At 43.2% G+C, this 26,133-nt stretch overlaps 1 protein-coding gene across 6 annotated transcripts in view; it reads right to left on the reverse strand.

Moving 5' to 3' along the window:
• Positions 1 to 26,133, reverse strand: part of dock10 (dedicator of cytokinesis 10) — a 382,664-nt gene that overhangs the window by 191,071 nt on the left and 165,460 nt on the right. For 5 of the 6 annotated variants that reach the window (XM_068042143.1, XM_068042145.1, XM_068042144.1 and 2 more), the window contains exons 2-3: positions 24,372 to 24,491; positions 16,649 to 16,738 (exon numbers count right to left, since the gene is read on the reverse strand). In XM_068042143.1, coding sequence (XP_067898244.1) covers positions 16,649 to 16,738; positions 24,372 to 24,491 — 210 coding nt within the window. The remainder of the gene's footprint in view (positions 1 to 16,648; positions 16,739 to 24,371; positions 24,492 to 26,133) is intronic. The other variant, XM_068042146.1, reaches the window with a different exon arrangement.

Consider the following 26,133-nt stretch of genomic DNA (forward strand, 5'->3'; position numbering starts at 1 on the left):
AAATATACAAATCTCTTTCTTTTCTCCTCACTGTTGCATTTTAGTGGTGGGAATATTGGGAGCATTGATAAATCTTGATTTTTGATACTTTCTCCTGACATAACAATCAATCTTTACTGATGTCAGTGTTTTTGTACTATCAGACAACAGGAGTGTCAGTCTCCAGGTTCTTTCAAAGTTTTAATTGAAGTATAAATCATAGTGTTTTTCACTTTTAGTTACCACCACAAAGACATACTGTACTCAAATAAAATCACATGCAGTTAACTAAAAGGGAATATTACTGTAGAACAGCAAACGATTATATTTTGAGGAAATTGGATGGCCTTTTGAAGGAAATGAACTTGCAGGCCTACAGGGATCAAGCAGGGGAGTGGGACTGACTGGATTGCTCTGCGGCGAGCTGGCATGGACTCAATAGGCCAAATGGCCTCCTACTTTGCCAGAAATGACTCTATAGGCTGGATTTTGTATTCCTGCCGCCACAAACGGCGGCAGGCGTGGAACATGGTGGCTGTCCTCTGTTGGACCCGCACCGCCGCACTGACATGACTACGCAATGGATGACGATTTTACATATTCACGACAGCTGCCTCCCTCCCCCCCAAACACGTGCTGGATGTGGCCTTGGCAACGCCGTTCACGGCGTCACCTGTTGAAGAAGCAGATGCTGGCGCCATTTTTAAAAGGCTCCCAGCCTTGCTAACAGTACACCATAATGCAGAGTCACCCCTTCCCCCCATACCCATCAGAGTGCAGAGTTGACCCCTTCCTCCCCCCCTCCATCAGAGTGCAGAGTTCACCCCTTCACTCCCACCCATCAGAGTGCAGAGTTCACCCCTTCACTCCCGCCCATCAGAGTGCAGAGTTCACCCCTTCACTCCCGCCTATCAGAGTGCAGAGTTCACCCCTTCCTCCCCCCACTCCATCAGAGTGCAGAGTTCACCCCTTCCTCCCCCCACTCCATCAGAGTGCAGAGTTCACCCCTTCCCCCTCATACCCATCAGAGTGCAGAGTTCACCCCCCCACACCCCACCCATCAGAGTGCAGAGTTCACCCCCCCCCCACACCCCACCCATCAGAGTGCAGAGTTCACCCCCCCACACCCCACCCATCAGAGTGCAGAGTTCACCCCTTCCCCACCTCGGTGGCGCAGCTTTCCCTGAATGGGAAAGTGAAGGCGTGAGTGCCGCTCTTCGCACTGAGGATTGGGAACTGAAGGTAAGATCGCTGCGATTTATATTTTAATTCATGCAACTGTGTTATTTAAATATGCTAAGTCGGGTCCCGTCACTTATCGGCGGAGGGGCCGCCATGGAGCTTCCCTGCCGCCAGCAAGATCGGGCCCAACATCTCGGCATCGGGTTCCGTGGCAGCCACTGCCGCTCTGATTTTCCGACCCCCCACAGAATGCATTGTCAGGCTGGGAATTAGCTGAGGCATTAGAATGAAGAGTCATTAAAATGTTCACTGATGCAAAGCAAATACCAATCTTTAAACTACTGGACTAAATTAGCAGATAAAAGTAAGGAGTATGTATGGCTGGCTGCCAAGGAAATGCATCAACACAATCTGAATTGTCCAATAAAATAAACGACTCAACTGCCAAACCATAAGTAACATTCAGTATAATTGAAGAGATAACAATTTGAATCTAACTTGCCTTTTAAGGGATCACTGTATGATCCTTGCCCATTAATAATCCATCTATACAAAAAGTACACTGGTGTTGTCTCAGTATAATCTGGATGTGTTGAATTCTTCATAGGATTAGAAAATAATTTATGTTCTAAATTGTTTCTGTGCTTCTGATCAACACAGCAACAATGCTTTTTATTAACCCTGAATCAGAGCTGATCAGTGACCATATTAATCACTAAAGTTCGAAATGTTCTTTACAGTTTTTAACTTGCACATTGCCATCAGGCAAAATGAAATTTCAAGCTACTGAAGCAGCCATTTTTTGACAGTTTTCAGCTCATGCTCCACGATAATGAAATAAACATCAATAACACATGAATAAAGAGATTCAAATGTCAGCCATTCCTTTAGTCGTAAAATAGCAACACCAAACAACAAAAAGAATTTCAAATTTTGAAAAACATTTGCCTCCTATTCCCTTTCTTCACCATCCTTTATGTCTTATTTGTTTTATTGTTTTTCCAATTTTCTATCTACATTCAAAAAAGAAAAACTTAAAGGTAAATTGTTTCTTTACCCATTTTCGCCCTATTCCTAGCTGTGTAGGAGGCAGCAACTTCAAAAACATGCTCTTGAACTGGTGGAAGGCCATATCATGCAGGTGCATCTTCCACAAAATCTAGAAGACAATTCATCAGATGACTACATTCCTCCTGACTTCCCAACACTGACCACACCTGAACAGGATAACTGATCCACAGCATGGCAATGGTTAAATATCTGCAAGATTTTATCAGGCAGGAATTCAAGTGTAGGTTTTAGAGAATTGCAACTGAAATGTTCCATAGTACTGTGCTCTAATTCTCCTTTACAGTGCACAGTTATGTAGATCAATAGAATAGTATTATTAAACTTACAGTAATACTTTATTGATCTATTTATTTAGGAGCACAGGACAGGAGTTCAGCCATTCAGCCCTCAAGGCTGTTCCTCCATTCAGTTAGATCATGGCTGATTTGTACCCCAACTCTATTTACCAACTTTTGCTCCACATCCCTTGATACCCTTACCTAACAAAAATCTATCAACATCAATTGGCCCAGCTGTGTACTGTAAATTAAAATTAGAGCACAGCACAATGGAGAATTCTGTTGCAGTTCTTAGTATTAGAGCTTTTATAAGTGGTTGCTGCACTCACTCTCCACCCTCTCCTCACAATTTTGAGGCTAGTTAGAAATTATCAACATGCCTGGTATATATTTTATATTTATATTGTATATATTTAAAAAAGCAGTTTGAAATAATTTTGGCCTAGTGTATTTGTCTATTTTGTCCACTGAAAATTCGCATTAATGAAACAATCAAAGCCATTCCTAATATCAGATGGACAGTAACTTGAAATTACAGATCAAATATTCATTACCTTTCAAGGTGTTTTTAATTCAACTGTTGTCTGGAATTTAACTAAAGAGCTGAATTCAATAGGTGAGGTGAGAGTGACTGCCCTTGACATCAAGGCAGCATTTGACCGAGTATGGCATCAAGGAGCCCTAGCAAAACTGAAGTCAATGGGAATCAGGGGGGAAACCCTCCGCTGGCTGGAGTCATACCTAGTGCAAAGGAAGATGGTTGTGGTTGTTGGAGGTCAATCATCTGAGCTCCAAGACATCTCTGCAGGAGTTCCTCAGGGTAGTGTCCTCGGCCCAACCATCTTTAGCTGCTTCATCAATGACCTTCCTTCAATCATGAGGTCAGAAGTGGAGATGTTCGCTGATGATTGCACAATGTTCAGCACCATTTGCGTTTCCTCAGATACTGAAGCAGTCCATGTGAAAATGCAGCAAGACCTGGACAATATCCAGGCTTGGGCTGATAAGTGGCAAGTAACATTCACGCCACACAAGGGCCAGGCAATGACCATCTCAAACAAGAGAGAATCTAACCATCTCCCCTTGACATTCAACGGCATTACCATCGCTGAATCCCCCACTATCAACATCCTAGGGGCTACCATTGACCAGAAACTGAACTGGAGTAGCCATATAAATACCGTGGCTACAAGAGCAGGTCAGAGGTTAGGAATCCTGAGGCGAGTAACTCACCTCCTGACTCCTCAAAGCCTGTCCACCATCTACAAGGCACAAGTCAGGAGTGTGATGGAATACTCTCCACTTGCCTGAATGGGTGCAGCTCCAACAACACTCAAGAAGCTCGACACCATCCAGGACAAAGCAGCCCGCTTGATAGGTACCCCATCTACAAACATTCACTCCCTCCACCACCGATGCACAGTGGCAGCAGTGTGTACCATCTACAAGATGCACTGCAGCAATGCACCAAGGCTCCTTAGACAGCACCTTCCAAACCCGTGACCTCTACCAACTAGAAGGACAAGGGCAGCAAATGCATGGGAACACCACCACCTGTAAGTTCCCCTCCAAGTCACACACCATCCTGACTTGGAAATATATCACCATTCCTTCACTGTTGCTGGGTCAAAATCCTGGAACTCCCTTCCTAACAGCACTGTGGGTATACTTACCCCAAATGGACTTCAGCGGTTCAAGAAGGCAGCTCACCACCACCTTCTCAAGGGCAATTAGGGATGGGCAATAAATGCTGGCCTGGCCAGCGACGCCCACATCCAATGAATGAATTTTAAAAAAACTTCTGCATCCTGTCTTGCCTACAAGTGAAACAATCTGCCAGTGATCACATAAACAGCTTGCCTCTCATTCAAGATGTGAAGGAATCAGGATAGTTTGTGTATCAGCAATCTTAGCCCTCCTGCACCTCTCCTCACCCCTTCACCCCAGTTCCTCCATCAGGCATAGAGGGAAAGGAAATATTTTTGTAGCTATACATACCTGAAGCGATTTTTTAAATTATATTATATGCCCTATCTATCTTAAGATATTACATCATTTGAGAAAGCAGAGAAATCCTGTTGCATTTAACATGTGACGAAAACTCCATTTTACCACAATTCCTTCTATATTCCCTGCTTTTTGTGAATGTCTATAACCAACAGTAACAGAGTTTGAAGGAAAAAGTAAAGCACAAGCCCACAGATTATTTTATTCAGAGTGAAAATATAAAAGAGGAACTGTTAATCGATCTTACGGAAACATATTTTTGCAGCTGTGAATGGTAAAAATTAAAATTAGCTGGCTCTCCTTCCAGTTCCACTGCATAAAATGAGGAATATTGCTCATTATGTACTCATTATTTCTGATAAGAAAGTAATTTAAAATGCTTCTAATAATTCAGACTAATGAGTTGGCGTGTTACTCATAGAATCAATAGAGCTCTAAACAGAATTGATTCACACAAAATCAAAATACTTTCCTACCATGGAGTCATTGGGCTGGATTTTAAAGGCCAGGAATGGTGACAGGGGGAAGGGGTGGGTGGAATGAAGATAGCAACAGAGGAGGCCCACCACAGGCCCTGACGCCAGCAGGCCCCGTACCGATCTCGGCGGCAAGGCCTGCTAGCGGTCGCCCCGCCGCTTGGCGATGGGACTACCAATTCCATATTTAAATTAATTTACCTACCTGACTTAATGATGATCCCTTTGCCTCCTTATCCACCGCACCAATCTTCATTTGGGCGGCTGGCAATGCCGCACCTTCAAATCCCCGTTCAGGGAAATGAGGCGCGACACCTGTCGGGAGGGGGGAGGAGGTAATTTTCTCTGTGTGGGAGGGGGGAGCAGGGTTAAAACACTTCGATTAGTTGACGGACGATGGGAAGGGGTAAAGGGCAAAGGTTCAGAACTTTGGGTGGGGAGGGAAGGTCAAATATTATTGCTGGGTATTCCGGGTGCGGGGTGGGGGGGGCCGGGGGGGGGAGGGGGGGGAGGGCAGGAATTAAGTGTTATGCCTTTGGGGGATTGGGAGAAGGCATGGAAATATTTTTTCGTTCCTTTCTATGAACTTAACATTTACTGTGTCTTTAAAAATTCAAATAATCAGTTAGGGCTGTAAGCCCTTTAAAAATGGCACCGGCTCCTGCGCATTAGCGCAGGACACCGTTGCCGGGGATGGCTCACCCACCCCCTCCACGACATCGTGGGGGGCGGCCACCCCAGCTATGGTAATGAGCCACCGCGTTTGGAATTATGGTGGCTCTATGAGATGAGCCCTGTGCGTGCAGGCTGCAAAGTTTTCCACCGCCGCCTATTTTGGTGTCAGGCTTTTAAAATGCAGCCCGTAGAGTCATTTACAGTACAAAAGGAGGCCATTCGGCCCATTTGGTCCATGCCAGCTCTTCACAGAGCAATTCAGTCACTCCCACTCCCTGGCTCAATTCCCATAGCCCTGCCAGTTTATTTCCTTCAAGTGATCATCCAATTTCCTTTTTAAATCACTGATTGTCTCTGCTTCCACCACCCTTGTGGGCAGCGAGTTCCATGTCATTACCACCCGCTGTATAAAAAGGTTCTTCCTCGCATTCCCCATGCACCTCTTGCCCAAAACCTTCAATCTGTGTTCACTAGTCCTTGTACCATTAATTAATGGGAACAGTTTTTCCTTGTCTAATTTATCTAAGCCTGTCATAATTTTGTACACCTCTATTAAATCTTCCCTCAATCTCCTTTGCTGTAAGGAGAACAACCCCAGCTTTTCCACCATAACCTTGTAACTAAAATCCCCCATCCCTGGAATCATTCTGGTAAATCACCTCTACACCCTCTCAAGGACCCTCACATCCTTCCTAAAGTGTGGTGACCAGAACTGGACACAATATTCAAGTTGGGGCCTTACCAGAGCTTTATAAAGGTTCAGCATAACTTCCCTGCTTTTGCACTCAATGCCTCTACTAATGAAGCCCAATATCCCATATGTTTTATGAACCACTCTCTCAATATGTTCTGCCACGTTCAAAGATCGACGCACATGAACCCCAAGTCCTTCTGTTCCTGCATACTCTTTAGAACTGTACCACTAAGTATATATTACCTCTCCCTATTTCTTCTGCCAAAAGTGCATCACCCCACACTTGCCAGTATTAAATTCAATCTGCCATCTCTCTGCCCATTCTGCTAGCCTATCTATGTCCTGTTACAGGTAGTTCATATCATCCTCACTGTTTGCCACACCTTCATGTTTGCTGTCATCAGCAAATTTTGAAATTCTGCTCTATATTCCAAGATCCAAGTCATTTATATATAGCAAAAAAAGCAGTGATCTCAGCACTGACTCTTGGGGAGCATGACTGTCTACCATTCTCCAGTCTGAAGAGCAACCATTTACTACAACTCGCTGTTTTCTGTCATGTCACGCACATCGGAGGTGTGATGATACAACATTCAAGGAGTAATGCTGAAGACTTTTGAAAAAACAGACCGTCTTTAAAAATTAACCTTTATTTTTAAAAAGTGAGCAATGGTCCAAAATGGCCACCAAAGAAAAGGGAAATATTCTTTTGTATATTCAAATAGTCTGAATAAGATCAGGGACAAACCTTCAAAACCAAAAGGTGATAATAAAACCCATCACACACGTATCATAGAAACATTCCGAGTTGAAAGTCTTCTTCTAAAACAAAGAATGTGTGAAGTAGCCACATCCTGGGCCATTGTGCGATCACCATGGTCTGAAATCAGAATGTCTCCTAACAGGAGGTGAGAAGTGACAGTTTTACCTTTCAAAAAAGACAGCCAGAAAGAAAGAGAGAGAGAGAGACTGACCCAGAGGTTGAAGCTAGTTGCAACTGCTGACATTCCAGAAAGCCAGAAAACACATGCAATGCTGGAAAAAAAATCGACATCTACATCATACAGCAGTGAGAGCTAGAAGTGACTCACCATCTTCAACAGAACCTTCAATCAAGAGAGAAATCTACAATCATCACAGGCCTGCAATCCTCTATAACTCGAGTCTCAAGAGAATTAAACAGGTTTATCGTAACCCTTCTCCCTCGGCTAAAACACACTTGGGTATGAATGATCATCATATCACAGGGTTTAGACTAATAATCCAGAAAAGCAAGGAACAAAATAAGGTAATACATCTAAATTGGAAGAGGGCTAATTTCAATGTGGTGAAAATGGATCTAGCCAGGGTAGAATGGAACCAAAGACTAACAGGAAAAGCTGTACTGGAACAATGTATTAGTTATCTTTCAGGAAGAGATGCTTCAGGTACAGGCTAAGAATATTCCAACAAGGGTGAAAGGTAAAGGAACCAAAAACAGGGCTCCTGATGAGGGAGATAGAGATTATGATGTATGTCAGGTGAATTATTCAAGTGAGAATCAGGCCAAATACAATAAGTATTTCCCTGCAGATTTGCTCCTCTATCCTCTCTCTGACTATTTGGAGGCCTATAGAATACCCCCAGTAGTATGATCATACTCTTTTTACTTCTCAACTCTAACCAAATGGACTCTGTCCTTGCTCCTCAAGGACATCCTCACTTTCCAACACTACAATGTCTTCCCTTATGTCAAGAACACATGCTATGCCGATTAAGGATTTTTAATTCATCTGTTGAAAACCTACATTAAACTTTTAAAAAAGAAAGCTGGGCTCCTACATTTAACTTTTAAAAAGATGGCAGCCAAGATGGCCACCACTTTGAAATACCTCACATTCCAGGACATCAAATTGGAGACGCATGTCTAACAAGGCTCCCATCCAGAACAATGGCTTGGATAGTAGCTGAGTAGATTATCCAGTATTACCCTTGTTAGCGGGACATTCAAAGCCATCTTGAAGCATTCAGTAGTGGAGTCGCATCTTCAAAGGTAAACACTGACAATACAACCTGAGAGAGATTTGGGTTTTAGACTTTGGACCTCATAAAAAAAAGTATTGAGAGAACCATGTGAGAGTTTTTCCAGGCTCTGTAAAACTTGGAGTTTTGTCACACATGGAAGACAAGCTTATGAGGTTAACCCGTGCAAGACCCCAGTGGGGTTGTCTCTCTCTCTGTCCAGATAATAAGTTCAAAATCTGTGTGCTTGCAAAACATCCTTTGCTACAGGCAGAAACCCCATGGAAGAAAGCCACCTACATCACTGTCTGCAAGCAAAACCTGAACCAGGTGGGCCAGCTGCAAAGTGCACTTTTACCAGCCAGAGACTTCCGAACTACAACTTCAGCCAGAAGACAATTGAATTACCAGACCCCACAGACTGTATATTATTTTTACTTGTTCTGGATCTCTAATCCAAACCAAACTGTTCCTCATCACTCTGTAACCTATTCGTGCGTGTTTGTGTGTGTGTGAGATTATCGTGTCTGTGTGTGTCTGTGTGTGTGTGTGTGTGTGTGTGTGTGTGTGTTTGTCTGTGTGTGTGTGTGTTTGTCTGTGTGTGTGTGTGTGTGTGTGTCTGGAAGCTGGAGCGTAGTATTATTATTTTACTTAGATCAGCTTTAGATTTTAAGTACAATAAACTAACCTCTTTCTTGTTTAAACTCAAGAAAACCTGTCCAATTGGTTCTTTTATGGTCACAACAAAGGTAAAGGATTAAACACCCAGTGAATTGGTAAGTACATCCACTGTTTAAAAAGGAATAACCTTGTTGCGGTCAAACAAGAAGAAGGATAAGAGGGAAGCCTTGCGACCCCTCCTCACCTGATCGTAACACTTATCAGTACTGCCACTGCACCTCCCTTTTTCACTTTCTATCTTTTCTGAACACTTTACATCCTTGTATATTAAGCGCCCAGTCCTCACCACCAGTAAGCCACGTTTCTGTTTTTGCTACTACACCATATTCCTAAACTGCTATTTGTGCTTGTTGCTCATTAACCTCATTCACCACACTTTGTGTGTTTACACACATGTCTTTGCATTCCGCCTAGTCCTTCTCAGTCTGCTCCTATCCAATATGGAACTACTCCCTTCTCTAGTACCGTCCAACACTCTCACATTATGCACCTTATTCTTCTTTTCTACTTCTATATGCTGGCGCCCATCCCTCTGCCAATTTGTGGGAAAATAAATAGAATTGATGGGATTGAGAACCAATTTGCAGGCACAATCTATTGCATTGGCTCCCTTACGGAGGTGCGGCAGCTGAAAATTTGCAATTATCCAGAGCTTCCACCTAAAATGGGCGCTTGGCTGCCTGATGTTCTACTCAGGGTCCTAATACAAGTTTTAGGACCCCACTGCCAAATTCAGCATAAACTGGGTACAGCACATGCTGTGCAAGCTCCTCTTAGCTGTTCTGAGTCTATAGCAGCCTAACCACTGAGCCCTTAAACGGGGCATTAGTGGGTGCCAATGGAAAGGTAAGTTAATGCTTTTTTTTGCAGTTTTATGTGGAGCAAGGAAGAGCTTCTTCTAGCTCCCCGGCAATACTGCGGGCTTGCGCCAGTCCAGACAGGAACCCTTCCCATTCACCTCCCCATCCCAGGATTTGCCAGCTGAATTTTCCAGAGCCCCACTCAGAGAGCAACATTGGGAAGTCCAACTGGCATCTGCAGCTCGTCAGTTTTATGCAGATGAAACCCAAAGCTCAATTTACTGTGAGGCTCAAGCCACACTTGGGGCACACTTTTCAGGCATGCCACCTCCTCTGACACTGTACCAATTTCTCCCCCCTTTGTATATAAACTGACTTAATGCCAAACATATACAATGTCTGCTTTTTCATTGAAATATGGGGCAAAATAAGAAAAAAATCGTCTGTACAATCTGTTCATAAATAGAAGCATCGAGTGCAAAAGCAGAGAAGCTATGCTGAATCTTCATAAAAGGTGTATTGCATCCAGTTCTGGTCACCACACTTTAGGAAGGATGTGAGGGTCCTTGAGAGGGTGCAGAGGAGATTTACCAATAAAGTTCCAGGGATGGAGGATTTTAGTTACAAGGTTAGGTTGGAAAATCTGGGGTTGTTCTCCTTAGAGCAAAGGAGATTGAGGGGAGATTTAATAGAGGTGTACAAGATTATGACAGACATAGATAAGTTAGACAAGGAAAAACTGTCCCCATTAACAAATGATACAAGGAAAAGGAGACACAGGTTGAAGGTTTTGGGCAAGAGATGCAGGGGAAATGTGAAAAAGAACTTTTTTATGTAGAGGGTGGTAATGACATGGAACTCGCTGCCCGCAAGGGTGGTGGAAGCAGAGACAAACAATAACTTCAAAAGGAAATTGGATGGCCACTTGAAGGATATAAAGTTGCAGGGCTACGGGGATCGAGTGGGTGTGTGGGACTGACTGGATTGCTCAGTGGACAGCTGACATGGCATTGATGGGCTGAATGGCCTCTTCTGTGCCGTAAATGACTCTATGATTCTATGAATCTGCGACAATAGCTAATCACATGAATGCAAAGTTGCTGACATGCATTAGTTTCTGCCAATGCACTTATAATTAGCAGAACCAGATCTATCTGAGAAAGGAACAAAACCAGTGTCCTAAATCTCCACTTGTATGTCCTATAAAGAAGAGTTCAGCAAATTTGAAGAATATTTCTATCTCTGGGTTAGATACAAAATTCAGGTTTTGTTGTTATGCTTTATGGAAAATTTTGATTCTCTTGGCATGTTATTATTTTGAAACTTCAACTTAGACCCTAAATCTTGGTATCATCCTTGTTGTTACTCTTTGAATCCTTTCCAAGGCATCAATGCTCTTTTGAAGGTGAAGTATCAGAAACTACAGATAATGGTCCAAATGATTTATATGATATGATTTGATTATATAACCAAATCAAAAACCCTTGTGGTTAACCCCTATGCTTGATTTGCCTCAATATTGACAGGAAATAATCAATAACCATATGTAAAATTGTTTATCCACATTTCTAACAATCATTTGACATCTTTTAGAGGTTCTATATTTACCATTTTAATGTACATAACCTTAGATTCACACTAATAGTCATAAAATCTATCTGTTTTTCATAGTCCTTCTCTCCATTTGACAAGATTGTTTTGAATGCTGTTCATCTCTGTTACACTCATTGCCTGGCCATTATCTGCAAATATAACACGACTATAATTATTCTCCTTCTTATTGTTTATCAAAAGTGACAACAACACAGGATACAGAATAGACCCCATCAGAAATCTACCAGCATATTTTGCTAACTTGTGCCAAGTTATGGCAATTTTATACTGTGCACCTGCAACCACCAGAGACTCATCAAGAACAACAAATTAGTTTCAATTGAAAGCCTGACAGTTGACAGCAGGAGAGGATTTCCATCTCTTCATATGTGCTGAATTTGAAAGGCCATGTTTTTACCTGCTGTGCCACTCAGAATGTCCTGGCTGTAAAACTGCACTTCAATTTGATGCACCATTCAAGTAACTTATTTACCCCACAGCAGTGCCAAACCACATTCAAACCACATGTGGCATCTTCGAAAGGAAGGCAGTTATCATTTCAAACACTTTCTCTTATCTCTGTGAAGCACCTTGGGATTTCTTGTATGTTAACGCTGCCATAAAAATGTTGTTTTTACCGTGTACTTCCAATGGATCATGTCTTAGAAACATAACATTTTTTTAAAGTTTCTTAATTATTTACCTTCCAGACTTTAGATTTTTCTGTTCATTTAGCAGGCCAATGTTATTGAACATATGGCCCCTGATCTTTATAGGGGTGGATTTCCATGCTCGGGGGGAAAGAGTTCTGGTCAGGAAATGCAGTGAGTGTACATGTTTTTTATCAACAAAATTCCTGCCTGATAAGCCAACTTAATTGACAGGCTTGGCTTCCTGTCAGGTGGGAAACTCTGCAGAAGAAGACACAGCCCAGGAGAAGGTAGATTTCCTGCTGCTGAAATGAGATGTGGGGGTGGGACTGGAGATCAGATGGGGGGGTGGGGGGAAATTCCAATCGCCTGTGGATGGAGGCAGGGCTGGGGAGATGATGTCCGATCGCACAATGGGGAAAGTGGGAAATCTAGCTGGTCAGCATTAAAGCTGAAAGACAGATAATATCTGAGGCATGCAGCCTCATAATAATATTTAAAATGAACAATCCACCTCTTGGGAGCAGATTAGTTGCCCTCCCCTCTCAATCACGTCTCCATTAAAATTGAAAGTGGGTGCATTTTAGGCCAGTCGGATTCGGGTTTGACATTTGTTTTAAATTTTAACATCCCGCCCAACCCACTTGGGTACAAGTTTAAATAGTCAGTCTAATCATCAGAATCATTTAAAAATTGAAATGACAAATTAGCCATTGCATTATTGTCATTGGAGAAAGATTCTTGGAAGACATGATCCAGCCCTTAAAACTCTAAAGGGCAAGGATGATAGAAATGTAAGGTGGCCATGCAACTTAGAATGCAGACATAAAGTGACATAGCATGTATTTTAAATTAACCAGAATCAAGTGAAAACTGAAGATTTGAAGGATTTTTAAAAAAATAAATCATCTCAGAATATTGGCTCCGTGGAGCATAGTCCAAGCAAAATTAATTTTGGTCAACTCCTTCCAAAAGGACCTTAACAGTCATCTGGTGGGAATGAACGTGGAGATTATGACTATAGGTATGACCAAAATGATCAATTGCTTCACGATATACAATGGCACCTGTTCTGCTTGGCCTGAAGACGCGAAGCAACTGCTATAGGCCAGAGAAGAATAGTGGATCGCTAAATATTTGTGAATATTCTTGAGTATTTATCAGTAATCTTTGTGGATCAGAGGGTATTTATGGAGCACGTTCCCTCAAGATATATAATGTTTCCTGAAGGAGACAGTAGTTTGCACAAAGTAATTGGAATGATTAGGTTTGGTTAGTTTTTTATCACTCCGGCTTACTTTCAAAAAATCTATTCACTCGCAGGATGTGGGCATCTGTGGCAAGGACAGTATTTATTGTCCATCCTTAATTACCCTTGAGAAGATGGTGGTAGCCATCTTCTTGAACCACAGCAGTCCAGGTGGTGAAGGTGCTCCCACAGTGCTCTTCGGGAGGGAGTTCCAAGATTTTGACCCAACAGTGATGAAGGAACAGCGATATATGGTGGGTGACTTCATAGAATTCAAAGCACAGTAGGAGGCCATTTGGCCTATCGGGTCTGTGGCAACTCTTTTGAAGAGCAATCCATGTAGTCTCACTCACCTGATCTTTCCCTAAATACCGACAATTTTTTCTCCTTCAAGTAAAAAAGTTGCAAGGATACAGGAAAAGAGTGTGGGTGTGGGACTATCTGGAGGAGAACTTGAAGCTGGTGCTATTCCTATGTGCCTGCTGCTTTGTCCTTTTAGGTGGGAGAGTTCATGGGTTTGGGAGATCCTGCTGAAAAAGCATTGGTGAGCTGCTGCAGTGCATCTTGTACACACTGCAGACATGGTGTGCTGGTCGTGGAGGAAGTGTATGTTTGTGGTGGATGGGTTGCTGATCAAGTGGACTGCTTTGTCTTCAATGGTGTCAAGCTTCTTGAATGTTGTTGGACCTGTACTCATCCAAAAAAACTGGAGATTATTCCATCACGTTGCTGACTTGCACCTTGTAGGTGATGGAAATGTTTTGGAGCCACAGAATTCCCAGCTTCTGACCTGTTCTTGTAGCAACAGTATCTGTGCAGCTCATCCAGTTAAGTTTCTACTCAATATTGGGCCTCCAGGATGTTGATGGTGGTGGATTTATCAATAGGAATGCCATTGAATGTCAAGCAGAAGTAGTTAGACTATCTCTTGTAGGAGATTGTTATTACCTTGTGTGGTGCAAATGTTATTTTCCACTTATTAGACCAAGCCTGAATGTTGTCCAAGTCCTTCTGAAGGTGGCCATGGATTGTATCATTATCTGAGCAGTTGTGAATAGAGGCCTGCTCAGGTAGGGAAAAAAGAACCCAACCCGAACCGACTGAACCACAGTGGATCCGAGCCCAACCCGGCCCGAGTCCCTCCGATTTTGCCCCGAGCCCGACCCAACCCGAACCTGCCCGGACACGACCCGACCCAAGCCCGACCCAACCATCCCTTTACTTACCTTCTGACTGAGAAGCTCCACGAAGCTGCAGCGCATGCGCAATGATGTCAAAGTGACATCACTCGCTCACTTCGTAGACTCAGTTTCGTCCCAGACTCCCAGTTCAGGTAAGTTTTTAAATTTTAATACTTACGAGCAGAGCACTTACCATGTGTATCCGGCCCGACCCGACCAAATCGACCTGGACTCGGCCCGACCCGACCCGAGCCCGAAAGCCATACCCTGAAGATGGGCTCGACCCGACCCGAACCCGACACATGCCGTCGGGTTCGGGTCAGGTAGCAAGCCTCTAGTTGTGAATGGAAGTTAACACTGTACAATCATGAGCAAACAGATATTGCCCTGAGAAACCCCTACAGCAATGTCCTAGGATGATTGTCCTCCAACAGCTACAACCATTTTCCTTTGTGCTAGGTATGACTCCAATCAATGGAGAGTTTTCCCCCGACCCCCATTGGCTTCAATTTTACTCGGGCTCCTTGGTGCCACACTCTGTCAAATGCTGGCTTAACTTCAAGAGCAGTCACTCTCACCTCACCTCTGGAATTCAGCTCTTTTAGAAGCAAAGAAACATAGAACGATCTACAGCACAAGAGGAGGCCATTCAGCCCATTATGTCCGTGCAGCCAAAAAAGAGCTAACCAGTCTAATCTCACCTTCCAGCTCTAGATCCATAGCCTTGTAGCTTACAGCAACTCAAGTGCATATCCAAGTGTTTTTTCTTTAAATGCAATAAGGGTTTCTACCTCTAGCACCCTTTTAAGCAGTCCATGTTTGGATCAAGGCTGTAATGAGGTCTGAAGCTGAATAGAACCCAAACTGAGCTGATTATCAGTAAGTGGCACTTGATAGCACTGTCGACAACACCTTCCATCGCTTTGTCAATGATTGGGGGTAGGCTGATGGGATGGTAATTGCCAGATTGGATTTGTCCTCTATTTTGCGGACAGGGCATACTTGAGCAATTTTCCACTTTGTTGGGTAGATGCCAATATTGTAGCCATACTAGAACAGCTTGGCTATGCGTATGGCTAGTTCTGGAGCACAAATCTTCAACACATTATCCAGGATGTTGTCAGGGCCCTTAGCCTTTGCTATATTTAGTGTACTCACATGGAGTGAATCAAATTGACTGAAGACTGGCATCTGTGATGGTGGGAACCTCAGGAAAATGGCGAGATGGATCATCCTATCAGCACCTGTGGTTGAAGATGGTTGCAAATGCTTCAGTCTTATCTTTTGTACCTATGTGCTGCCCTCTGCCATCATTGAAGATGGGGATGTTTTTGGAGCCTCCTCCTCCTCAGGTTAGTTGCATAATTGCCCACTGCCATTCATGATTGGGTGTGGTAGGACTGCAGATCTTTGATCGGATCAGTTGGTTGTGGGATTGCTTAGCTCTGTCTAGTGCTAACTTCTTAATTCTTTAGTTCTGATCCATTCATTTTGTTGATTTTTAAAATATGTTTTGCATCAGTAGCAAGTGTTGATCACATTATCTGAGGTAACAGCAAAATGGTGGATCTGACTTATCTTTGCAGAGCTACAATTTTAAGAGGTACTTAGAGTGGAAGAAATGAAAAGAGGCTCATGTGGAGCATAAACATTGGCATAAACCAGTTGGGCTGAAGAATAGCTTGTTTCTGTGCTGTAAATACTAAGTAATTCTATGTAAGCAGAAACTTTGCAGGTAAATTCAGCTAACTTGTTCTGTTGATATCTTTGTTGATGCCTTTGGCACAAATGATTTAGTCCAAGAGAAAATTTACTGAAGTGAACAGAAAAGAAAATAATTTGACTGTTAGATATAATTTTTATTTTGGGATTTTGACAGGAGTCCAAAAGCAAGATGCAAGAGTAAAAGCCAACAAATTTCAACATTGACTCAGTTATTGGCAATCAAGATCAGCTGTATTATCTTGCATCCATTTTAAAGCAATTCTAAACTGGTTTACTGTGTGAGCACAGAACAAGACGGTACTTCTGCAATTCATCAAATGTCATTTAAGCTAATCTGCTGTCCTCGATACCAACTCTCATTCTCCACTGTCCAGCAGTGAACTGCAACACATATTTCATTCATTACCTGTTTTACTAGTAGATTTTCTGCTTCATTTTCTGCCCCTTCAGGCACTGTGGAACATATGGTACATCGTTCCCTTGGGATTGATGATGTCTGGACATAAAGAAACAGTAATTTTTTGTTACAAATTGTTTAAAGGTGTTTCAGTACTCTTTCCTTTGTGTTTTGAATACCCATTCATGAGAAGCACATAACTCGAAATAATCTGAGTGTGAAAGTTTGCTGCATGCCTGATTTCAGTGACATCGCTATCACTTACATTCATGTCTAACTCATAAGTTTGCTCACCATTTCCCTGATTACTTCTCCCATCACCAGCTGTTGCACCGCCAAGTAGATCTGCTCCCTTGTGATGCTATAATGCCTTTACCACTGAGTATACAGATTATTTTGGTAATTATTTCTTACATTTTCAAACCACATTTTCAATTTAATTAGTGAAAATGTTTCCATGGGTTTGTTTTTTAAAAAAAGACCAAAATCAAGGTTAAAGCGCACGGGGGTAGATTTTATGGGCATAAAAAGGGCACAACAGTTTCCAATTTTGTAGACCAAATTCCTGCATTTTAAAGTCGCACATAAAAGACGGACCCAAAATTTGGTCACACCGCTTTTTAAGTGGCAGCCTAAGATAGGCATTAGGTCTTTTACATTTGAAAAGAATAGGCCTAATGCATATTTTAGGCCCCCTTTGCAAAACTGGACAGCAATGGGAAAGGAATTTAGTGACCACTGTCACTGCCAAATAAATGTAAGGCTTTTTTCCAATTTTTACAAATCTTTCTTGTAGAGGCAGGAGGAGCAGGAATGCAGGAATGTTCCCTTTATTCCACAGCCAACATGATTCGACCCCACCCCCTCCACCCACCCCACATTGCCCACCCCACCCCACCTCCAAAGGACACGCCTTTGGGCACTTGCCTCATCATGCTGTTCAAATGTACAGGGCTACCTAGGGAGACATTACAGTTGCAGGCAGTGATGAGGCCCAATTTTGGGACAGCCTTGAGCCTCTCAGTTGGAGTGTGCGGTGGCTGCTCAGAACACAGCCTGGGCCCAAAAATAGGTCCAAAAGAATTTCTACCTCATCAACGTGCATTATGAGACTGTAATGTTAAAATCAGGAGAATTACAACACAAATATAGATTTTGCTCAATTTTGGTTACTTTGTGTCACACAAAGTAAAAATGTTGCATTTTCAATGCACTGACAGAAGCCTAATAACATTAGTGAATAGAAAAAGCTGTATCTGGGTGAATTTCTCCATCATGTGTAATGCATAAGAAAGTTTGGAAATTTACTTTGCCTGGCTTTCATGTTGTAAAGCTGGATTAATGTGACAGACATGTAAATATAACTAGTTCACCAAAACATGATAAAAGCCAAATGTGTTAAAGTTGCCATTCAATGTAGCTGGGGACATTCTAGCATTGGGTGGGGAAAGCTAATAGTTATTGGAATGGCTCTCATCAATGTAACTTTAACTCCCAAAATCAAACAAATCTGCACAGATCTGCAAAATGGATGAAAAAAATTGACGGGGCCTGCTTTCAGGCACTGGAATCGCGTTGATGGATTTCTCTGCAATTGGTTAAGTTGAGACAGGCAGCATGATTTTGTCCTGCCTATTCATCAACACAATTGTAGCATGCAGCCCAGTAGAAATTGCACTGCTAACTGGCTACACACTCAGCAGGGGGCCCAGGAGCATGCATGGCGAGCATGATGTTCAGTACTTCTTAAAGGCAGCCTACCCCTCTTAAAGGGGAGGTGCATTCAGGCTACAGCAGCTGCTGAACAGTCTCAGAAAGATTTTGCTTGAAGGAAGAAGACTGCAAATGGAGCCAGAGAAAGGGCACCTAGGTTCTATGATGTGGCGTAGGAGGGCTTAGTGATGGAAATGGAAAGGATTGAAGTCATGTTTCCACAGGAGGCCCTTAAGGTATACCCTCCAAAAGGAATGGGAGCAGGTGGCCACAGAGATCAATTCCCAGAGTCTGGCACCGAGGACCGGGCTGCAGTGCCCCAAAAAGCTTAATGGCCTCATAGGTGCTTCTTGAAATAACAGCATCAATCTTTCACACTGCACAATGCACCTACAGTCTCTAACAATCAGGACTCATGCCAGTAGTCAAATACTGCACCTCATCCTCCCACACTTACCAACACTGCCAGCCTCACACCCACCTCTTGCAGATGCCACATACCTCCAGCTATTCAGCTACAACAGACACATTCAAACACTCTATAATCTTCCCTCTCTCTTGCAGGACGAGGTTGCACATGACTGCTGGAGCTGCGAATTATATGGCCAGCAGTCACCAAGGCTGTTGCATCCAGCATTGCTGACGACATACAAGGTGACGGCATGTTCCTGCTTTATGCACCTTCTCAAAACCCACTTCACCTTCATCCTGCTATCTGATATGAAATACAAGTTGCAGATGGTGTGACCATGGACCTCTTGCTTTCTACCCCTTCTCTCACCCCAATCCTTCATTTTGCATTTTTGCTTTTAGATCCCAAGATTTGCCACCTGTTCAGCCAGTGCAGGCTCACCCAATCAATTGCAGATCTCTGATGAAGAAGAACAATCACTTGATCTGACAATCGCAGCCACCAACTCAGATACTGACACTGCGTGTACGTTAGAGGCTAGTATAGAGTCTGGGTCAGCAAATGGTGACTCACTGAGCACAAGTGTGCTGCAACCAGGGCAGGGGAAAAGGGTAGCAGGTGTGCCAGCTCCCTGGAGGGGAAAGTTGCAGACGAGTTCTGCTGCAGAAGATTCAGATTAGGACTTTGATGGGGTAGTGCACAGGAGTACGCTGACAAGGATGCACAACAAAATATTGGCATGCTTGTCACAAAATCTGTTGTCACCATCAAGGAGCATGGAGAAGTCCGGCTCCAATTTGGCACAGGGCTTCATTCATAGCTTGTATCCCATCCTTTCCATCGTAGAAATGGTGACTAACACCAAGACAGCACTGCAGACCCAGCCATAATGCAGCATCTGGTACTCGATGTTTCAGCTTCCATCACAGCACAAGCAGAAGCTACCCAATGTCTCAGTGCTGCAGCAGAAGCTCAGACACACGTCATGAGATCTATGCTTGTAGCCAAGTAAGCCCAACTTGGTGCCATGCAGGCTCAGACTGCTGCCATCATAATTGTGGATACCAGTGCTCAAAGGGCTTGCAGGGTGTCACAGCAGACCAGCAATCTGTGCTCCAGCAGATTACTAGGATTGCTGGAGCATTGTCCCAGGGGATTGGCACTGGCTCTGTGCAGCACAAACTTGCTGTCCTCTCTCAGGGTGACAGCATTCATACTCCCACCATCACCCTTGTGCATTCCCTTACTGCCTGTCTTGCGTGTGTTTTTTCCTGGTATGGTGGCAGCAGTATGGCTGATGGAAGAGTGCTAACTTTTAGTGGGAGAAACTACAGATGGCCTTGCAGGACGACCTCAAGCAGCTCAAACTTGTGGCTCCTGCTTCGGACTCCACCACCTTGGCAGGGCGGTAGCAGTCTGAATTGACTGGCTGAGAGGCAACAGCAAGGGCAATGGCAGAGTTCAGTTTTATAAGAATAAATTGGCTCAAATTGTTATGGAATGTTTTTTGTGGTCTCTTATTTTAGCATTTTGGCCAAGAGAGCACTGTGATGGTCCACAGGAGAGTAATGGATAGATGGGGAATTATGGAGCAATGGTGATGAGGGGATGTTTTCAGGGGAACCAGAGTCTGAGTAGCTGGGCCAGCCCATCCAGAGCAAACAGCCCGGATGTCTCCTCCCGTCCTCTTCCTCCCTTCCTCTTATCAAAAATAACCTCCAAAGCCTGGTGGCAAGGCTACATGAGGTTGTGGAGGACACAGCAGACCAGCATGAACTTGAAAACACACTCTGGCAAGTACTGGAGGGTTCCCTGAGTGGTCCAGGCAGCAGGACCATTGTTTCAGGACGCCGGTGATTTGCTGTATGACGTTCCTGGTGGCAGCATGGCTCTAACTGTAGGCATGCTATTCATGTATGGTCGGGTAGTGGAGGAAGTCATGAGACATGTGTGGAGTGTGTAGCCCTGATCACCCAGCAACCATCTTCTGGTTCATCAAGATAGCGAGTATGGCTGATTGGCGCAGGATGAATGTTTGAGGTTGTGGCTGTTGCCAGGATAGCTGGCATTCAACAATATGATTTATTGAGCACGTCATACATCAACAGCATGTTCATGGAATGGTAGACCTTGTGTTTGCAGTACATCGCCCCACAAATATGTGGGGCCTTCAGAGAACAATTGGGATTCCACTAGCCTAGCAAAGCCACGTGTTTACTCCTCTCTGCTAAGGGAGAAGACTATGAAGCCCCCTCTCCTGGTGAACAGGGCCTCTATCAGCTCACGGTGATGCATGATGTGCTGGGAAATGTTGGTAATGTCACCTGCTCCTGCCTGGAAGGATCAACTGGGATCGAAGTTGAGTGCCATGATGATCTTGACAGCCAATGGCAGTGCCATCCTCACCCTTCTGTGTGGCTGTAGGTCCAGTTGTAAGAGATGGCACAGTTCAGTGACCAGCTCTTTGATTAAATGTAGCCACCTCAGATATTTTTTAAAATTCATTTGTGGGATGTGGGCATCACTGGCTAGGCCAGCATTCATTGCCCATCTCTAATTGCCCTCGAACTGAGTGGCTTGTTAGGCCATTTCAGAGGGCATTTTGAGATGACCACATTGCTGTGGGTCTGGAGTCACATGTAGGCTAGACCATGTAAGGATGGCAGATTTCCTTCCCTAAAGGACATTAGTGAACCACAACAATCGACAATGTTACATGGTCAATTAGACTAGCTTTTTAATTACCAGATTAATTGAATTCAAATTTCACCATCTGCCCTGGCGGGATTCAAACCCATGTCCCCAGAGCAGTAGCCTGGGTCTCTGAGTTACTAGTCCAGTGACATTAGCACTACACCACCGCCTCCCCCTTGATACCAGTAATGTAGCTACAGTGTTATTTATGAGCAAAACCCATCTGCTTGGCTGAGGTGGAGGTAGGAGACTTGCTCCCTGAAGACCCTTGGTGGGTGCAGCCTTCTATTGAAATCCCTCCATCTCCCCTCACTCTGCTGCCTCTGTCATGCTGCAGCCCAAGAGGGTCTGCAACTATAGCTCCCATTACTAGAGGAAGGTTTTCCAGTAGCTCCAGCATTCTGAAAGGTCAGCAACCTGAAACGTTGAACCTATTGCTGTCTTCACAGATGCTTTCAGATCTGCTGAGTATTTCCAGCATTTTCAGTTTTAAGCCACCAGCTATACATTGATGGAATGGTATACTTTTCTATTGATTCGCTGTCCTGATAGCTTCATGTGCATAGTTAATAACACCTTGCAAGTGAGGGAGCCAGTGACTGCTGTAAAGTCGAGAATTCTGTCTTGTTGACTGATGAGGTGAGTGGAAAAGTGTTGTACTGTTTGGCCCTGGCAAACAGGGCACTGGTCACCTGCTTAGTTCAGCTATGTACTGCAGACTATTATATTTGGGAGATGTTCCCTCCAGTAGTTTGTAAGAATTCAGTAGCAAAGAAATTCAGTGCTCTAGTGACTTTGAAGGCAACCAGGAAAGCCTGCACTCCCAGTCCAGCAGGTAGCAGATTCTGTTCTCGGTGGCTACATAGGTCTCCGCTAGCATGCCTAAAAAAGCATAGCCTTCTCCAGCACTGGTCCTCAGAGAAGTCAAAGAAGGTGATACTTGGCCCATAACACCCGATATGCTGAGGATGGCTTCCTGCACATAGTCCCTCCTACCTCTTGCTTTCTGAGAGGCCCAAGTGTTAGTGGAAGTAGTTGCTGAGGCTTGTGCAGCTGCTGCTCAACCTCCTCCAAGTCTTGCTCCATCTAGAATAAAGAAGCAAGAATGGAACCCAGAGAAGCAGAGAAAACATTCTCAGGGTTGTTGGGCAAAAACATAATCGGAAGCTGGAAACTCCTAGAAAATTAGAGAGCAAAAAATCCTGTGTTCTAGTGAACTGCAGCTGACAGAACCTTTCTATACTGCTTCAGGAGCTCTCAGACATCGATCCCACCAGGTTTTTCTGGTGGGCCTGGGACTGGGTGAGCTCTCTGTATTTTTGAGTTGAATGGCCTAGGGGCAGGTATCAGAGTGCAACTTTGAGATTTCAGTGAGATCCTCACTTGCCCAGGGGCAAGCACTTGATCTGAAGCCAAAAACTGGTGAGTTAGTATGCGGAACGTCCAGGAAACTCCCAAAGCAATTTAAACACTCGCCCACCACCTCCCCCATACTCCCGCACTCTGTTCCCACCAGTCACTGATGTCTAGACTGCCTTGAACTGGGTATCGTCGGCCAAACACTTGTAAGCATCTGTGGTGCGTTATTACAGTTATTCTATATTACTCATGTGCTGTGAAACACATTTTTAACAGAATAAAACACTCAGGTTAAAATGATAATTATGATCATTATTATAAGGATCATCTCATTCAGATAAGTATGGTCCTCCTTTACTAGAATTACTCAACAGCCAAAATTTTAGTCTCCTTAATTAAGACAGATATTTGCACACAAAACATGGATATTGCATATTATTGAGTTAATTTTTGATAGGAAGATACGCATAGTATAATTAATAACATGCATAGGTCAATATTACAGTTTTTCAAAACGACTTGAAAAATCTTCGCAATTTCCTTTTTAAGTTTGCTTTCCTTTTCGTTCCAGGCAAGTAGGTGAGCATGCCAAGAGCTTTTGAAAATGATTTACAGTAGTTCTGTTCCTTTGTGGATTCTAGTGGCTTATGTGTTCAATTTATCTACTGGCTGTTCTTTCACTTGCAGAATTGTTAGCACCTTTGGAGAGCGAGATCCAAAGCAAATTAAATCTGAATTTCTAATTACACAGCAGTTGCAAATTCATACTTGTCATGGTTTGGCAGCGAATTTAAATTACAAGTGCTGATGTGCATATTACATAGTTTGCAGTTAAAAACCACTACCTGCACACACTGGATTTCCACGCATTTACAAATCGAGGCCTTCACCTCATGTTGGGATTGAGGCACATTTAATTTTCTGCCACAAAAAGTACAGCAGATGGGTTTTGCTCGTTAACAACGCTGTTGCTACACTGCTAGTATCAACCTGCTGCTGCAAGTGAAGCAGAATTAAGCAAGTCTGCTTTACTTCCACTTGTCCCAAAACTGTAGTTCCAGTTTTGTCAAGACTCAGTGCTCTGCAGACCCTCAAGCTTCTGCGCACATGGTGGCATTTGGCCAACATTATAATACTCATCATGTGCAGTCACTTCAGTCCACCACAAACAAGCCAATACTGATGTGAGCTAAGTGCAAGATCAGAATAAAGTAACGTGGTTAGCAGTGCCTTACAAAGTGTTTTATTAATGTAAGCTGTTGTTCTTGTTGTACATGAAGTGAAAGAGGAAAGGGGAGCAAGCACACAGGTCAATGCAATAAAATGTTGTATAAAACCTGACTAAAAACAAAATTAAGCCATTCTAATGTTTAAAATCACCGCTGATGTAAAGTCAAGAATTACTTGCATGTTGATACCATAATGAAACGACTTACATAGGAATTGAGTTTGCACCTGACTTACGCAGCTGGGGAGCACAAAGCCTATTTTAAAATGTGTTTTCTTGTACTTGTACTTAAGCAAAAACTTTTAAAATATAAAAGTTCTACTCACAGAGAAATCATTGTCTGGGAACAGCAGCAAATCTTTGAGGGGGTGATCCTGAATTTGGCTCTCGTATTCTTCGACAACTGCCTCATAGTCCAGTGGTTCAACAATTTTAGGCTTCTCTTGCTTCAAAAGAAATTTTTAAAGAAAATGTTAATCCATCTACATTTAAACACCGAGGATCCCCACCCCTTACAATGTAACACACGCTGTAGTGGGCTAAAATCAAAAGGACCCTGTACAGTTGTTAGTGCACATCGATATTATTGTTAGAGCATGTTGATAACAATTTTTACTCATTTTTGCTTTACTTTTTTAAAAACAAATGTACTTTTTTTCAAGCTTTTTGGACACCGTCTTAGGAATTCTACATTTGAAAACAATTAATTGTCTTTTCAGTTCTTCACACTTGCAAAAGCTGACTACAACGATTGTAAAGACTAGATGCATGCATTTGAGTGAATACTCACAAAGCTCTGCCCTGACCCACATAACAATAATGCCATCAGGCTGTGTAACTAACTCATTGCTGACATCACCACTTATATTGGCATGGGAACCGCATCAGTATATACAGAAAAGCCTTGAGATAAACCTGCACCAAGTAGGGTTCCCAATTGTAATTGGACAGATTCATGGAGGTTTCACCACATGATCTACCACCTCCAACTACACCATGCTCCCATCATTGGTCACCCAATATGTCAATCTTCAGAGCACACCATTTTCCTATGCCTATTGCAAAGCAAACAGTCTCGTCATTTCCTGATTGGATGATCCCTAACAGTCAGTCAAAAGCTTTTATCCCAACTCCAACATTTTTATGTCTAAAAAACAAAAGGGTTCAATGAAAATGAAAAAAGAACAATTTTTTTCGATGCCTCTATGATTTTTCTCCCATGTTGCTCACAATAGTGTCCAAGAGATTAATCCTGGAAGGTTGACAACATCAGCGTAAAGTTACATGTCCAACTTGTTTTCAGATCAGTGTACAACCTGTGAATTGTGGTGCATTGTAGGGTAGATTCTAACTGAGTTGGAAATTTTCCACAGGCTGAACTTGGCCTAACACAGTGCACAAAACGGAAACAGACCTTCAGTCCTCCAAGCTGGGCATCTATACAGCATGCTCCAATGACCAGTGGATTATTAGACATAGGGAAGAAAGGTGCAGGCAGTTATACTTCTGGTGACAGCAGGCTGACTGGTTGACTAACTAAATTAGCTTTAACAACACTGCACTTCTATGTTCACATCACTTTAAGAATATACCTAATAAAATTTCAGCCTCTGCATTGTAACATTCTGCCTGTGTATCAAATAAGCTGTGATATTTGTGAGAATAAGAATGTTTCCAAATTTGCCTGTCATTTACTGATGATCATATCCAGAATAGATGCTTCTCAATATTTTTCCATAAAAAATTTATAACCTGGTAACAAGCTTCCTTCTTTAAATAAAAACAAAATACTGCGTTTGCTGGAAATCTGAAATAAAAGCAGAAAATGCTAGAAATACTCAGCAGGTCTGGCAGCATCTGTGGAGAAAGAAGCAGAGTTAACATTTCAGGGATGTAAGGTCACAGACCTGATACATTAACTCTGCTTCTTTCTCCAGAGATGCTGCCAGACCTGCTAAGTATTCCCAGCATTTTAGTTTAGTTTAGTTTAGTTTAGAGATACAGCACTGAAACAGGCCCTTCGGCCCACCGAGTCTGTGCCGACCATCAACCACCCACTTAGACTAATCCTACACGAATCCCATATTC

The sequence above is a fragment of the Heterodontus francisci genome, chromosome 11, assembly GCF_036365525.1.
Source record: "Heterodontus francisci isolate sHetFra1 chromosome 11, sHetFra1.hap1, whole genome shotgun sequence".
NCBI classification, from domain to species: Eukaryota; Metazoa; Chordata; class Chondrichthyes; order Heterodontiformes; family Heterodontidae; genus Heterodontus; species Heterodontus francisci.